The sequence below is a fragment of the Scyliorhinus canicula genome, chromosome 16, assembly GCF_902713615.1.
Source record: "Scyliorhinus canicula chromosome 16, sScyCan1.1, whole genome shotgun sequence".
NCBI lineage: Eukaryota > Metazoa > Chordata > Chondrichthyes > Carcharhiniformes > Scyliorhinidae > Scyliorhinus > Scyliorhinus canicula.
Window position 1 is genome coordinate 78059546 of NC_052161.1, and position 16272 is coordinate 78075817.

At 49.7% G+C, this 16272-nt stretch overlaps 1 protein-coding gene across 4 annotated transcripts in view; it reads right to left on the reverse strand.

Moving 5' to 3' along the window:
* Positions 1 to 16272, reverse strand: part of LOC119950880 (broad substrate specificity ATP-binding cassette transporter ABCG2-like) — a 274650-nt gene that overhangs the window by 224792 nt on the left and 33586 nt on the right. The window contains exon 2 of one of the 4 annotated variants that reach the window (XM_038773768.1): positions 9646 to 9946. The exons of the other annotated variants lie outside the window; for them this stretch is intronic. Within the exon in view, the coding sequence (XP_038629696.1) occupies positions 9646 to 9797 (152 nt within the window). The 5' untranslated portion in view covers positions 9798 to 9946. The remainder of the gene's footprint in view (positions 1 to 9645; positions 9947 to 16272) is intronic. 4 annotated transcript variants of the gene reach the window in all.

Below are 16272 nucleotides of genomic sequence, written 5' to 3' on the forward strand. Positions count from 1 at the left end.
TTATTTTTTCAGTTGTTGGGAAGTTAGTCCAGTGGGAATGGAGGAGGCCTCTTCTGCGCGCACCCACTCGGCTTCTGGCTCCTTGATCCATCCCCTTACTCGCTCGGGCCGTCGCCGCCCACTGGTAGAATTGTAGATTTGGGAGTGCTAGCACCCCCCCCCCCCCCACCACCCCGGATTTTGATTTTTATAGGACCTTCTTTGGGATCCTAGCATTCTTTCCCCCCCCCCCCACCCATACGAGCGCCATGATTAGTTTGTCTAGTGCTTTGAAAAAGGCCTTGGGGATGTAGATCGGAATGGATCTAAGTAGGAGGAGGTACCTGGGCAGTACGTTCCTTTTGATCGTCTGGACTCTCCAATGAGGGAGTGGGAGTGTGTTCCATCTTTGCAAGTCCTTTTATACTTCCTCGGTCAGACTGTTGAGGTTCCATCTGTGGATCCCTTTCCAGTCATGGGCTATTTGGATCCCCAGGTTGCGGAATTTGCGTTGGGCTTGTTTAAACGGCAGTCTCATTAGTGCTGCCCCCCCCCTACATGTGGATGTACTGGGAAGATCCCTTGAACCCTAGTTAACACCTTTTTGAAAGATTCTCACTTACCAGCTGTCCCCTTGCCTGTAAACAGGCACTCCCAATCAACTTTGGAAAGTTCCTGCCTAATACCATCGAAATTGGCCTTGCCTCAATTTAGAATTTTAACTTTTGGGCCACAACTATTATTCTCCATAGCTATCTTAAAACTAAAGGAATTATGGTCACTGGTCCCAAAGTGATCCCTCACTTCAGTCACCTGTCCTTCCTTTTTCCCCAAGAGGAGGTCAAGATTTGCCCCCTCTCTAGTCAGGCCATCTGCATATTTAATGAGGAATTCTTCCTGAATACAACACAACAAGTTTTCTCCATCTAAACCCCCAGTTAATGTTGGGGAAATTAAAGTCCCCTACTAATACCACCCTATTTTTCTAGCAGCTAACTATAATCTCCTTACATATTTGCTTCTCAATTTCCCACTAACTATTTGGGGACCTACAGCCCTATCAAAGTGATCTCACCCGTCTTATTTTTTAGTTCAACCAATATAGACTCAGTGGCCGCACCCATGGATATATCCTCTCTCTGTACTGCCGTGATGCTGTCCCGAATCAAAAACGCAACTCCCCCTCCCCTCCTATCTTCTGGTCTATCTTTCCTATAACACCATGTTAAAGTCCAACAGGTTTGTTTCAAATCACTAGATTTCGGAGCACAGCTCCTTCTTCAGGTGAATGAAGAGGTGGGTTCCAGAAACATATAAATAGACAGAGTCAAAGATGCAAGAAGATACTTTGAATGCGAGTCTTTGCAGGTAATTGAGTCTTTACAGGCAAAGAAGCACATTCGGGACGGCAACTATCTTGCGCGCACATATTCCAATTTGGAACATGCACAGTTTGTTCAGAAATACGAGACTCAACAGAAGAAGTCTGCGCACACGCGAACGTCACTCATGTATCAGAGAGATGTCATGACATGCTACATATGTGGTAACGCCCACTTAAAGGGGAATTGCCCTGGTCACGTCTAAACTCTAGCTGCACTACACACACACACTAACACTAAGAAGAGCGGGATAAGAACTCCTTATATAGTTCCTGTTAGTGTTGTGCTACTGTTAGTGATCATCTGACTGTACTGACTGTACATTAACTAATCCTGTATTAACATATACAGAGATCACTACAGTTGGAGATTACGATTGCGGAGTACTCTGCCTTGACCAGCCCTTGCAGCACCGATTTTCAAACCACAAAGAAGTCAGGTATACGTTGTGTACTGGGGAGAAGGAGGAGAAGTCCTTCTCCCCTGGGTGCGTGAGCCTCCCTGGGTCCACCACCCCCATCTGCTCCATAAAGCAACTGAATTCCTTTGCCAAATTTGAGGTCTTCCCGATTTGGGGTTCGGCTTGTCAAGCTGCAAGTCCAGCACACAGCTAAAGCGCCGCCCCACCCCCCCAATGATCAGTTGGTGCGTCGCTATGTCAGGGATTTCCGACATAGTCTTTTAATGAATTTCATGTTGTCCCAATTGGGAGCTTACACATTAAAGAGTTCTACCGGTATCCCGTCTAGGGCACCCCTGACCATGATGTACAGTCCCCCTGGGTCCGTTACCGTCTTCGTCGCTTTGAACATCGTCCTCTTGTTTATCAGAAGCACTACCCCCCTCCTGCTCTCGGCCCATAACAGGAATGGAAGGACTGTCCCATCCAGCCCTTCCTTACCTGCAGTCGGTCTTGCTCCCTCAGGTGTGTCTCTTGGAGGAAGACTGAAGACTGTGTTGGCTCTCAAGTTTCTCAGGTGGTTGAAGACTCTGGATCTTTTCGCTGGGGGGGGGGGGAGGGGGGGGGGTTTCCCCCTCGCTCCTGTGGGGTTAACCATACTTACCTGATGGAAGTGTCCCTGCACTCTAGGGTTTCCCTTTGTTAGGAAGCTGTCCAAGATGGCCACTGTCACGGCTTTCTGCATGCAGTTGGCTCCCTGCGCTCCGGGGTTTCCCTTTGCCCACGGGGCACCCATCATGTGTGTCCACCACATGGGTAGGCCCCTGTATACTGGGATCTTCCTTCGCCCAGACACCGTACTAGGTGGTTGCCTGCAGTGCCTCTTTGTTCCGGGCACCTGGTTGCGCGCCTATGTGGCCATATTATCCGTTTCCCTCCGCTCCCGTCCCATTCACTTTCCCCATGACCTCCCCCCCTTCCCATGCCCTTTCCCCCCTTCCCTTGACGCTTCCCTGTCCCCTTCCCCAGCACTTTTCCCCCTTTGCTTCCCCATCCCAGCTGCTTATTCCCCTCCCCCCCACCCCCGGTTGGGAGTGCCTTTATCTGGTGCATGCTCTCGGCGCTAGCTGTTGTGCTAGTGACCCTCCTCCCGAGCGTTATTGTCCCGTACTCCTCCCGCCACTCTCTGTGGTATCTGTTTGTTCTTTCCTCGTCTTACCCTACATATGTCCCGCTTGTTACTCTGCTTTCCCTCTGCTGTTGCCCTCGTCTGTGCATATAGGATCGCCATCTCTCGCGTGGCGTTTGTCAGTCGGGCTGTGTTTGTTGGGGAGGGGGGAGGTGGGGGGGGTGGGAGGTTCTTCTCTTCCCCCCCCCTTTGCTGAGTTACTGCAGTTCTTTGACTGGGGCCCTTCACCTCCTCCCCTGTTGTCGCTGCCCCAGCCCGCACTCTGCGACAAACTTGTCTGCTTCCGCCGGGGCCGTAAAAAGTTGTTCTTTGCCCTGGTATGTGACCCAGAGCTTGGCTGGGTAGAGCATTCCAAAGCGTACGCCGCACTTATACAGTGCGGCTTCCGTCCTGTTGAATTCCAGCCTGGGCTTGGGCAGGTCAGCCCCAGTGTCCTGGTAAATTCAGAGTCTGTGTCCTTCCCAACTATAGTTCTTGGACTGCCTGGCCCAGCGCAGGATTCTTTCCCGGTCCGGGTACCAGTGTAGTTTGGCTATGATGGCCCTAGGTTGTTCCCTGGCCTTGGGTTTGGGTCGCAGCAATCGGTGGGCCCTGTCCATTTCTAATGGGTTTGGGAAGGTCTCCCTTCCCACCAGGTTGCCCACCATTTGGGCCACGTATTTTGTGGGGTCTCTGCCTTTGGTTCCTTCTGATAGGCCCATGATCCGCACGTTCTGCCTCCTAGACCGATTTTCTTGACCCTCGACCTTTCCCCTCAGTTTACCCTACATCGCGACCAGTCTCGCCACCTCCTTTTCGAGTGCCACTATCCGATCACTTTTCTCGGTTACGGCTCTTTCAAGGTCCTTGGGCTTCCAGTTTCTTTTCGGCCCTGCTCAGAGCGATCTGTATTTGCACCAGGGTTTTTCACCGCGGCCTGAATGTCTGTTTTAATTTCTTGACGGTGCTCTTTCAGTACCTCTGAGAGTCCAGTTTCCTCCCGGTGAGGGAGTGTTTTGTACTTGGCTGTTCTGCCCTTTTCGCTCCGGCAAGACTTGCATTCTGCCGCCTTGTACGCTAGTCCGCTCGTCCGATTTCCTCTGCTCCAGACCCCTTCCACTTCTGGTCTCCATGTGGTCCCTGGACTGGCTTTTTCCCATCATTTATTTTCTCCTTCTTTCGTCCCCCGACTTCTTAACGGTCGGGGAACAAATTCAGGAATTCTTTGGCGCGTTTTGTTAAACGGTTGTTTGTTTTACGGTTCCGCAGGAGGAGTGCCACCTGACATGCGACTGCTCAGTCCAACGTCATCACCGGAAATCGGGCAGGAAGAATAGGAAAGTGGAATATTATTTAACTGGAGAGACTGCAGAATGCTGTGGTACAGCGGAATCTGGGTATCCTTGCACATTAATCATAAAATGTTAGCATGCACAATAGCATATAATTAAGAAGGCAAATTTTGTTCTCCTTGCTTAAGGAGGGATATACTTGTATTTGAAGCACTGTTATAAAAGGATTGCCGTTTGAGGAAAGGTTGAGCAGATTAGGCATATACCCATTGGAATTTAGAAAAATGAGAACATAGACGATTCTGTGGGGCTTGGCAGGGTAGATACTGGGAAGACGTTTTCCCTCATGTGAGAACTTAGAACTAGGTGCACGGTTTAAAAATAAAGAGCGGGATTCTCTGTTTCACAAACTAAGTGTTGCCGCCGGGACTGAATCGGTCGACTTCTACGATAACTAAATTGGCGCCACATGGAACGAGATCAATTCCAATGAAAAAAGGTATCCGATTTGAAGGGGTTGGGATTGCCACTTGAGAGGCTGACAGACTGCAGCCGCATATTAGCATTCCACTCCCACAAGATGGCAGCATGCAGAGCGGCAGTCCAGTTTGCAGTTGCCGAGGTGGAGACCCTGCTGGCTGCCGTGGAGAGCCGGGCTACCCTGTTTCCCAGTGTGGGAAGGAGACTGCCACCCGTTGTCATACACAGTGCCTGGGTGCAGGTGGCAGGGGTCATACGCGCTGTGGCCCCACCGCCAGGCCTGGCCAGTAGTGCTGAAAGAAGGTGCATAATCTCCTCAGCGTAACCAGGTTGAGTCGGCAGCACTGTGCCTCTGGCACCTACCCCCTCCCCCACCCGGTGGGTGACCAAAGCCCACCCTCCAGCAGTGTGTGTGTTCTCCACCCTGCAGCACCCATGGCCGCGTGCCCTGGGTATTGATGTACCATCAATTGGATGCGAGGCACGATGAAGATCCAAACTTTGGCTTTAATCAGCTAGTTGTTAGCCCGGTGGTCGACTACAGAGAAAGGCCGACCGCCGGGAACTCTGGGTACTTATACCCCACCTCTGTTGCCTCTCGACCAATTGGTGAGCAGTCACATGACTAGTCCCAGCCAATCAGATGAGAGGCACATGACCAACCAGAGCCAATGGGAAACCAATGCTCTGCACCAATGGCAGTGCTCCCATTCATACCACCACATTCACCCCTTGTGGAGAAAGAAGGCAGGGGGGGGGGGTGTTGTAAGGGGAAGAGAGGGGGGGGTCCAAGGACTGGTGGTATGAGTAGAGACAATCGAGAAGATGGGGCTGCCCACTGGCCCATGCAAAATGAACAAGACTAACTATATTAGGATGCAAAGAAATTACAATTGAGTCCAATAAAGTCCATGGCTGCATCACATGGACACGATCAGCCTGTCGGGTGCCCGTGGTGTTCTGGTGGACTGTCGCAGTGGAGCCGGTGACGTTGAGCCGATGGTCGTCCTTGCCTCCGGGAGCGTCGGTCGTAGATGTGTCTCCGTACCCCGGGCCGGTGGTGGAGACGCTGTAATCGGGGAAGAGGGGGTCTGTGCGCTGGATCGTGGGGGCGCAGGGGGGAATTGGGGTTGGGGGGGAGGTGTTGATGTAAGAGGAGAAGGCCGCACGCCGGCGGATGCCAGGTCCCGAAGCGAGACCGTATCCTGCCGACCGTTGGGATACTCCACGTACGCATACTTCGGGTTGGCGTGGAGTAACTGGACTCGCTCATATATCGCACAGCTCAACAGGTCGGACTTGTGCACCCGCACATGCTTCCGGAGCAAGATGGGCCCGGGGGTGGCCAGCCAGGTTGGGAGAGGGGATCCTGAGGACGACTTCCTAGGGAAAACAAGAAGACGTTCATGAGGTGTTTGATTAGTGGTAGTACAGAGGAGAGACCGGATTGAATGGAGGGCGTCGGGGATGAACTCTTGCCAATGGGGGATAGGGAGATCTCTGGACCGTAGGGCCAGCAGGATGGTCTTCCAGATGGTGCCATTCTCCCGCTCGACCTGACCGTTACCCCGGGGTTATAACTAGTTGTCCTTCTGGAGGCTATGCCCCTGCTGAGCAGGAATTGACGCAGTTCGTCACTCATAAAGGAGGACCCCCGGTCGCTGTGGATGTACGCGGGGTAACTGAACAGGGAGAAGATGGATAGGAGGGCCTTTATGACGGTTGTTGTGGTCATGTCGGGACAGGGGATGGCGAAAGGGAAGCGGGAGTACTCATCAATAACACTCAAGAAATATGTGTTACGGTTGTTGGAGGGGACGGGACCCTTGAAGTCTATACTGAGACGTTCGAAGGGGCGGGACGCCTTGTTCAGATGCGCTCGTTCGGGGCGGTAGAAGTGCAGTTTGCACTCGGCGCAGACGAGGCAGTCCCTGGTGACGGTCCTGACTTCCTCAACGGAGTAGGGCAGGTTGCGGGCATTAATAAAGTGGTAAAAACGGGTGACCCCTGGATGGCAGAGGTCCGTGTGGAGGGAGCGGAGGCGGTCAATCTGCGCGCAGGTACCACGGGATAGGGCATCGGGAGGCTCTTTGAGCTTCCCAGGACGATACAAGATATCGTAGTTGTACGTTGACAAATCGATCCGCCACCGCAAGATCTTGTCGTTCTTGATCTTGCCCCTCTGTGCATTATCGAACATGAAAGCCACTGACCGTTGGGCTGTGAGGAGGGTAAACCTCCTGCCGGCCAGATAGTTCCTCCAATATCGCACAGCTTCAACTATGGCCTGTGCCTCCTTTTCCACCGAGGAGTGGCAGATTTCGGAAGCGTGGAGGGTCCGGGAGAAGAAGGCCACGGGTCTGCCCTCTTGGTTCAGGGTGGCCGCCAGAGCTACGTCAGACACGTCGCTCTCGACCTGGAATGGGAGGGACTCGTCGATAGCATGCATCGTGGCCTTTGCGATATCCGCTTCGATGCGGCTAAAGGCCTGGTGAGCCTCCATCGACAGGGGAAAGGAGGTGGACTGGATGAGGGGGCGGGCTTTGTCGGCGTAGTTGGGGACCCACTGGGCGTAATAGGAGAAGAAGCCCAGGCAGCGTTTGAGGGATTGAGGGAGTTGGGGAGAGGGAGTTCCATAAGGGGGCGCATGCGTTCGGGATCGGGGCCTATCACTCCATTACGCACTAAGTAGCCAAGGATGGCTAGGCGGTCAGTGCTAAACACGCACTTATCCTTATTGTAAGTTAAATTAAGGAGTTTTGCGGTTCGGAGGAATTTTTGAAGGTTGATGTCATGGTCCTGCTGGTCGTGGCCGCACATGGTGATGTTATCGAGATACGGGAAGGTAGCCCGTAAACAGTACTTGTCGACCATTCGGTCCATCTCCCGTTGGAAGACCGAGACCCCATTTGTGACACCAAATGGAAACCTGAGGAAGTGGTAGAGGCGCCTATCTGCCTCAAACGCGGTGTACTTGCGGTCACTCGCGCGGATAGGGACCTGGTGGTAGACAGACTTAAGATCCACCGTGGAAAAGACTTTGTACTTCGCGATCCTGTTAACCAGGTCGGAAATACGGGGGAGAGGATACGCGTCCAGCTCCATTTCAAAATTGTAGCTGATTAAATTGATGTACCATCAACTGGACGCAAGGCACGATGAAGATCCAAACTTTGGCTTTAATCAGCTAGTTGTTAGCCCGGTGGTCGACTACAGAGAAAGGCCGACCGCCGGGAACTCTGGGTACTTATACCCCACCTCGGAGGCGGGGTCTACTTGCCTCTCGACCAATTGGTGAGCAGTCACATGACTAGTCCCAGCCAATCAGACGAGAGGCACATGACCGCCCAGAGCCAATGGGAAACTAATGCTCTGCACCAATGGCAGTGCTCCCATTCATACCACCATAGGCATGAAGTCCACCAGCTACCCACCCCCTGTGCTGCCCACGTCTGACTGTCGTCTGTGCCCCCCAGGAGAAGGCGGCACATAATCGTAGGGAGAAGAGAAGATCGGAGGGGGACGCCCAGATCTGCAACCCCTCACCACAATGGAGCGACGGGCACTGGTCCTAGTCAGTGGGCTCGGAGAGAAGGCAGTCGCCGAGGTGGAGGTCGGCATTGGGCAACCAAGTGAGACCCCACTGCGTTGTGGTTTCCCATGGCATGCATGGCACTATCCCCTCACCACCCACACACCACCTGCACTTGTCCCCCACACCACCCACTCGCCAACTTCTCACCACCACCCCAACATGCAATCCAATCATGCGTCATGTCTTGTGTCTTGCAGGATCACCTGGCAACTAAGTGGGCCCTTCTGGTCCCCGGATCCCAACCACAAGCAGATTCCAGCACTGAGGGGCGAAGGATAGAGAAGGGATCCCCCAAACGCCAGCCTGAGACATCCCAGAGCACCAGTTCAGGACGATACTGACTTCCCGTCATAGCTGCCTCCAACACCCTGCACCATCCCACTTGGTTGGTCACTTTAGTGAAGAGGCTTCTGGGGCGCTATCTGGTGTGCACCACCCATGTGCTGCGGTACATCAGGTGAAGGTAGGAACTCGCAAAGGGGTGGATGGTTGGAGGGCGGCCCAACCCCAGGCTCTAGCTGTTGTCCAGATGGGTATCGTGCTTCTGGAAAGCATGGTCCCATCGATAATGGAGTTGCAGACACAGAACCAGGGACTGTCATGATGAGCTGTCGGCAACCTATCCAGTGCAGGTGCAGTTGGAAGAGCCCAACTGCCTGAAGGACCATGATTTACAGCTAACGTGCGATTCTCCGCCCAATCGCGCTTCCCAATTCTGGCGTCGCTGGATGGAGAATCCTGCCGCTAGGCTCTCCCATGTAAGATGGAGATGAGGAGGAATTTTACTCTCAGAGGGCTGTTAGTCTCTGGAATTCTCTTTCCATAGAAAGCAGTGGAGGCTTGAAAATATTTGAGGTTGAGTTAGATAGATTTGTGATCTGCAAGGGAGTCATGGGTTACGGGGGACACACAGGAAAGTGGTGTTATGGCCACAATCAGATCAGCCATGATTTCATTGAACGGCGGAGCAGGCTCGATGGGTTGAATGACCTACTCCAGCTCCTATTTATTATGATCTTATTATAATCTAAAAAAAACAATTGAGTTAGAAGTGGTGTGAGTCAGATCCAGAGTGATTGTCATAATATGCTTGCAAATATATACAGAAGGATCTGAGAAATATACATCGAAATTTGTACTATGAAACCTTCAATTTCCATCCTGCAAAGATCAAAGCTGTCTGGAGATGACTCCTAGTGTCACCTTGATAAAACAAACTTAATGAATGGCTAGTCTATGTTATCCCAGAAGCATGAGGGTCTGCAAGATAAATGTTTTCCATTATTATTGTTTCCAACGCTCAACCAAAAATGAGAGGAACGGGCAATATAATACAACAGAAGACTTACTTGATATCATAGAGAATTTGTTTTCTGGTCATTTTGCAGATGTACGGAATACCATTGGAAATGTTGACAGAATACTGTATATTATGGAAACTGACCACTGATCCCCGGGAACTTCCCAGCAAATCCATATTTAATGCAGAGTGCTGAGACATATTTTCATTCTCCTCAAGAGTATACCTCAGGAATACTGATGCTTTGAGTGTTGGTGCAAAAGTTGAGCCCTTTCTGATCTGGGTTGCTCATCGTAGTCTTTCTGATGTATGTATTTCCCAATTAACTGCTCCTTAAAATTCCATCCATGCTGGCAGAAAAAGAACAGGAAATTATCAAGTTATAAGATTTTTAAAATTATACTGAAAAAGCAAATAAAAAGATGTAATAAGAAAAAGCTGCAATTCTGAAAACCTGAATAATAAACAGAAAGGGTAAGAAATAAATAAGAGGTGCCTGTACAAATTTTAATCAAGTACCTTGGGTTTGATTGCTCTCTTAAACAGTCTGAGGCTGACTTTTCAGGTCCTGCTACAGCTGGGAATGGAAACAAGTGGGTTTGAAAATATTGCCGCCGCTGGCTGACCAGTTTCCTAAGGCTGTTCCCAGTGCCAGTGAATTTCACCAGAGCCAGGGAGAGAGTGGCTGAAACCATCAAGCATGGCAATTCCAACTGTTAAAGCGCTCACTACCAGCTCATTGAGGGTGTGTTCAGAATGGGCAGCACAGTCAGGCCAGGTGCATGGTGTTGGACACACAGAGGGCAACGAAGGACCTGGGTGAGCCCTATGAAAGGGTGAATGATGCAACAGGGAACTCAGTCATTGACACTCACATGCCATCACGTCAATACAGCTTGCTGGGAGTGTGGTGTAAGCGCTTGTGCATTGTAGGGGTCATCACCATACTGACATCATAGGGCCATAATAGGAGGAGGCAAGGCAGTGAAACACAGTTGAGAGACCACCGGAGCACAAGGAAGTTAGCAGCTGGTAATAGAGTTACAACGCTCAGAATTTTGGATCTTGTGGCAAAGAGGAGCAATAACCCTCTCATCGAGGGCAAGGTTCCAGGCATCAAGGCTACAGAGGTGAAGGATGAGGAGCAGGAACTGACACACAGGCCTACCATCAATGATGGGGCTATCTTGAGATTACCGAGAATCGGTGCCACAAGAGACAGCGTCTCTCCAGGCAGATGGTCTCATTTCACAGCACTGCTTTCCATACCCTTGCAGGAACTTTGGCCTTGAACTTCTTCACTTCTGCCTCAGTGGCAGACTTTGGTGACATTTCGCAAACAGCTGCACAGCATTGCATTTCCGAGATGATTGCTGCCTTATTTGCAAGAGTTGAACAGCACATTAAATTCCAGAGACACGGCCATGCAGGTTCAAATGAGAGTGGGTTTTTCTTGCATCGCTGGATTCCACAGTGCAAGGCATCATTGATTGGACCCATGTAGCATCAAGGTACCCAGTGACAACCCAGTGAGATTCATCAATAGGAATTGTTATGACCTGGCAGGTGATAATTGCCATGCTAACCAATTTTTGCAAGCTCACAATAATTGTCAATATGTATCTTACTTCGAGAAGATACATGTGCAGAAGTCAGGAATCATAAATTCCAATAACACTTTTGGAGATTTTAAATATTAAATTAAAACATTCAGTAAAAAATTAAAAAACTTAAATACACAAGATTACATTTACAAAGTTAAAGTTAGTTTGCAGGATATGGCCCTACAAATGCTTTGATAGATGCAAATCCATAGAGACTCAGCTCGAGCTTAATTAAATTAATTACATACACATACATAATGGGTAGGTTTGTCCAGCCCTTCCGACCAACAGGATCTTCCAGTCCTACCAAAAACAATGCTCTGCGATATGGTAGGCGAGCCACACAAAACACCATAGATATCGATGGAAACTGAAGACCCCAGGGTGCCCAATGGCAAGGCACCTCCACTGCCTGAAAACATACCACAGGGAGAGGAGGGGGAGTGGCGGTTGGAAACCCTCACCCAAGGCCTCTTTCATTCTTCAACTGTCCAGGCTGCCACAGTTCGTCTCTCCACCCATTTGCCCCCTTTATTAATAGATTCTAGGGGACAAGGAGATATTCACTTAAGAGATGGCTACGCACTCATAGAGAACCTGATACTGAAGCATTACAACCAAACCCATCTGTACACAAGGCAAATCATCGAGCAGGCTACACAGCCTTTCACAGACAAACATAATATCCTAAAAGAATTAACAAATAAAGTTTCATGACAGAAAGCCTTTGATTACCACAACGCCCCTGTCCTGCATCAAAGTTAACTGGCCTAAAACCAGAACAGTAGATTCTTGGCACAAATGCATTCATTCTCCTGGCAACTACCACTGATAGGATTACAGAATCCCTACAGTGCAGAAGGAGGCCATTCGGCCGATCGAGTCTGCTCCGACCCTCTGAAATAGTATCCTGCCTATGCCCACTCCCCCGTCCTATCCCTGATACCCCACCTAAATTTGGACATGATGTGGAGATGCCAGTGTTGGACTGGAGCGAGCACAGTAAGAAGTCTTACAACACCAGGTTAAAGTCCAACAGGTTTGTTTCGAATCACTAGCTTTTAGAGCACTGCTCCTTCCTCAGGCAAATGAAGAGGTAGGTTCCAGAAACATATATATAGACAAAGTCAAAGTTGCAAGACGATACTTTGAATGCGAGTCTTTGCAGGTAATTAAGTCTTTACAGGACCAAACGGAGCAACTGGAGAGAGGGATAATCACAGGTTAAAAAGGTGCGAATTGTCTCAAGCCAGGACAGTTGGTAGGATTTCGCAAGCCCAGGCCAGGTGGTGAGGGATGAATATAATGCAACATGAATCCAAGATCCCAGTTGAGGCCATACTCATGTGTGCGGAACTTGGCTGTAAGCTTCTGCTCAGCGATTCTACATTGTCGCGCGTCTTGAAGGCCGCCTTGGAGAACGCTTACGCGGAGATCAAAGGCTGAATGCCCTTGGCTGCTGAAGTGTTCCCCAACTGGAATAAGAACATAGGAACTAGGAGCAGGAGTAGGCCATCTGGCCCCTCGAGCCTGCTCCACGATTCAATGAGATCATGGCTGATCTTTTGTGGACTCAGCTCTACTTTCCGGCCCGAACACCATAACCCTTAATCCCTTTATTCTTCAAAAAACTATCTATCTTTACCTTAAAAACATTTAATGAAGGAGCCTCAACTGCTTCACTGGGCAAGGAATTCCATAGATTCACAACCCTTTGGGTGAAGAAATTCCTCCTAAACTCAGTCCTAAATCTACTTCCCCTTATTTTGAGGCTATGCCCCCTAGTTCTGCTTTCACCCGCCAGTGGAAACAACCTGCCCGCATCTATTCTATCTATTCCCTTCATAATTTTATATGTTTCTATAAGATCCCCCCTCATTCTTCTAAATTCCAACGAGTTCAGTCCCAGTCTACTTAACTTCTCCTCGTAATCCAACCCCTTCAGCTCTGGGACTAACCTAGTGAATCTCCTCTGCACACCCTCTAGTGCCAGTACGTCCTTTCTCAAGTAAGGAGATCAAAACTGAACACAATACTCCAGGTGTGGCCTCACTAACACCTTCTACAATTGCAGCATAACCTCCCTAGTCTTAAACTCCATCCCTCTGGCAATGAAGGACAAAATTCCATTTGCCTTCTTAATCACCTGTTGCACCTGTAAACCAACTTTCTGTGACTCATGCACTAGCACACCCAGGTCTCTCTGCACAGCAGCATGCTTTAATATTTTATCGTTTAAATAATAATCCTGTTTGCTGTTATTCCTACCAAAATGGATAACCTCACATTTGTCAAAATTATATTCCATCTGCCAGACCCTAGCCCATTCACTTAACCTATCCAAATCCCTCTGCAGACTTCCAGTATCCTCTGCACTTTTCCCTTTACCACTCATCTTAGTGTCATCTACAAACTTGGACATATTGCCCTTGGTCCCCAACTCCAAATCATCTATGTAAATTGTGAACAATTGTGGGCCCAACACGGATCCCTGAGGGACACCACTAGCTACTGATTGCCAACCAGAGGAACACCCATTAATCCCCACTCTTTGCTTTCTATGAATTAACCAATCTCTATCCATGCTACTACTTTACCCTTAATGCCATGCTAATGGAATATTCCTGCCTGGCGATTGTCGCGCGATGTCCGTTCATCCGTTGTTGCAGCGTCAGCATGGTCTCGCCAATGTATCAAGCTTCGGAACATCCTTTCCTGCAGCATATGAGTTAGACAACGTTGGCCGAGTTGCACGAGTATGTACCACGTGCCTGGTGGGTGGTGTTCTCACGTGTAATGGTGGTATCCATGTCGATGATCTGGCACGTCTTGCAAAAATTGCCATGGCAGGGTTATGTGGTGTCATGGTCGCTGTTCTGAAGGCTGCGCGGTTGTTTGAAGGCATGTAGTGGGGGTGTGGGGATGACCTTGGTAAGATGTTTGTCTTCATCGATAACAAGGCGGTGTTGAAGGCCGCGAAGAAGATGTCGTAGTTTCTCCGCTCCGGAGAAGTACTGAACGACGAAGGGTACTCTGTCGGTTGTGTCCCGTGTTTGTCTTCTGAGGAGGTCAGTGCGCTTTTTTTGCTGTGGCGCGTTGGAACTGTCGATCGATGAGTCGAGCGCCATATTCCGTTCATACGAGGGCATCTTTCAGGGTCTGTAGATATCTGTTACGCTCCTCCTCGTCTGAGCAGATCCTGTGTATACGGAGGGCTTGTCCATAGGGGATGGCTTCTTTAATGTGTTTAGGGTGGAAGCTGGAGAAGTGGAGCATTGTGAGGTTATACATGGGCTTGCGGTAAAGCAAAGTGCTGAGGTGACCATCCTTGATGGAGATGAATGTGTCCAAGAATGCAACCGATTCTGGACAGTAGTCCATGGTGAGTCTGATGGTGGGATGGAACCTATTGATGTAATTATGTAGTCGTTTCAGTGATTCTTCGCAGTGGATCCAAAGGAAATAAATGTCATTGATGTATCTGATGTATAACGTCGGTTGAAGGTCCTGTGCAGTGAGGAGGTCTTGTTCAAACTTGTGCATGAAGATTTTGGCATATTGAGGTGCGAAATTGCTCCCTATGGCTGTTCCGTGTGTCTGGATGAAGAACTTGTTGTCGAAGGTGAAGACGTGATCCAGAATGAAGCGGATGAGTTGCAGAATTGCGTCTGGAGATTGGCAGTTGTCGTTGTTGAGTACTGAGGATGTTGCAGCAAAGTCGTCGTCATGGGGGATGCTGGTGTAGAGTGCCGAGATGTCCATTGTGACGAGGAATGTTCTGGGTTCAACTGGTCCATGGGTGCTGAGTTTCTGTAAGAAGTCCGTCGTATCGCGACAGAAGCTGGGCGTTCCTCTGGGACCTACTTCGCCGTTCACCTGAGGAAGGTACAGTAAGAAGTCTTACAACACCAGGTTAAAGTCCAACAGGTTTGCTTCAAACATGAGCTTTCGGAGCCTGAGGAAGGAGCAGCCTTCCAACAGCTAGTGATTCAAAACAAACCTGTTGGAATTTAGTGTTGTCAGACTTCTTTTTTTTCATACACATTTTATTCAAACTAATATCAAAGTAGGTTACAGCAAATAAACACCCCGGGAAACATTCTTCCCAACAATCAACTATACAGTTTGAACAGATTTTTCTCCTTTTTCACCCCCCGTCCCCATCACCCACCCCCCACCCCCCTGCGACAAACAGCTCCTCAAACACGGTCACAAACATCCCCCACCTTCTCTCAAACTCCCCTGCTGAGCCCCTTAACTCATACTTTATCTTCTCTAACCACAGGAAGTCATACAGGTCACCCAACCATGCTGCTACCCCCAGTGGCGATGCCGACCGCCACTCCAGCAAAATTTGTCGCCGTGCAATCAGAGAGATGAAGGCCAAGACATCGGACTTCCTCCTCTCCAGACACTACCCTGAGGAACTCCTGCTGTGATGTCCTGCTAAATGGACTAGACTTGAACGGATCTAGCAACACAAGACTGGGCACCATGAGGTGCTGTGGGCCATCAGTAACAGCAGAATTATGCTCAACCACAATATGCAACCTCAAGCCCAGCATATCCCCGCTCTACTATTACCACCGCCAGACACTACCCCGAGGAACTCCTGCTGTGATGTCCTGGAGCTGAGATGATTGGTCTCCAATCACCATATCCATCTTCCTTTATGCCAGGTATGACTCTAACCAGCGGAGATTTTTCCCCTGATTCCCATTGACTCCAGTTTTGCGAGGGATCCTTGATGCCATACTTGGTCAAATGCTGCCTTTATGGCAAGGGCAGTCACTCTCACCTTACCTCTGGCACAGTGTTCTTTTTTCCATATTTGAACCAAGGCTGTAATGAGGTCTAGAGCTGAGTGACCCAGGTGGAACCCAAACTGAGCATCCATGAGCAGGTTATTGCGAGCCAGTGCCATTGATAGCACTGTTAATGACTCCTTCCATCACTTTGCTGATGATGGAATAGACTGATAGGGTATTAATTGGCTGGGTCACATTTGTCCTGTTTCTTGTGTACAGGACACACCTGGGCAATTTACCACATTGCCGGGTAGGTGCCAGTAT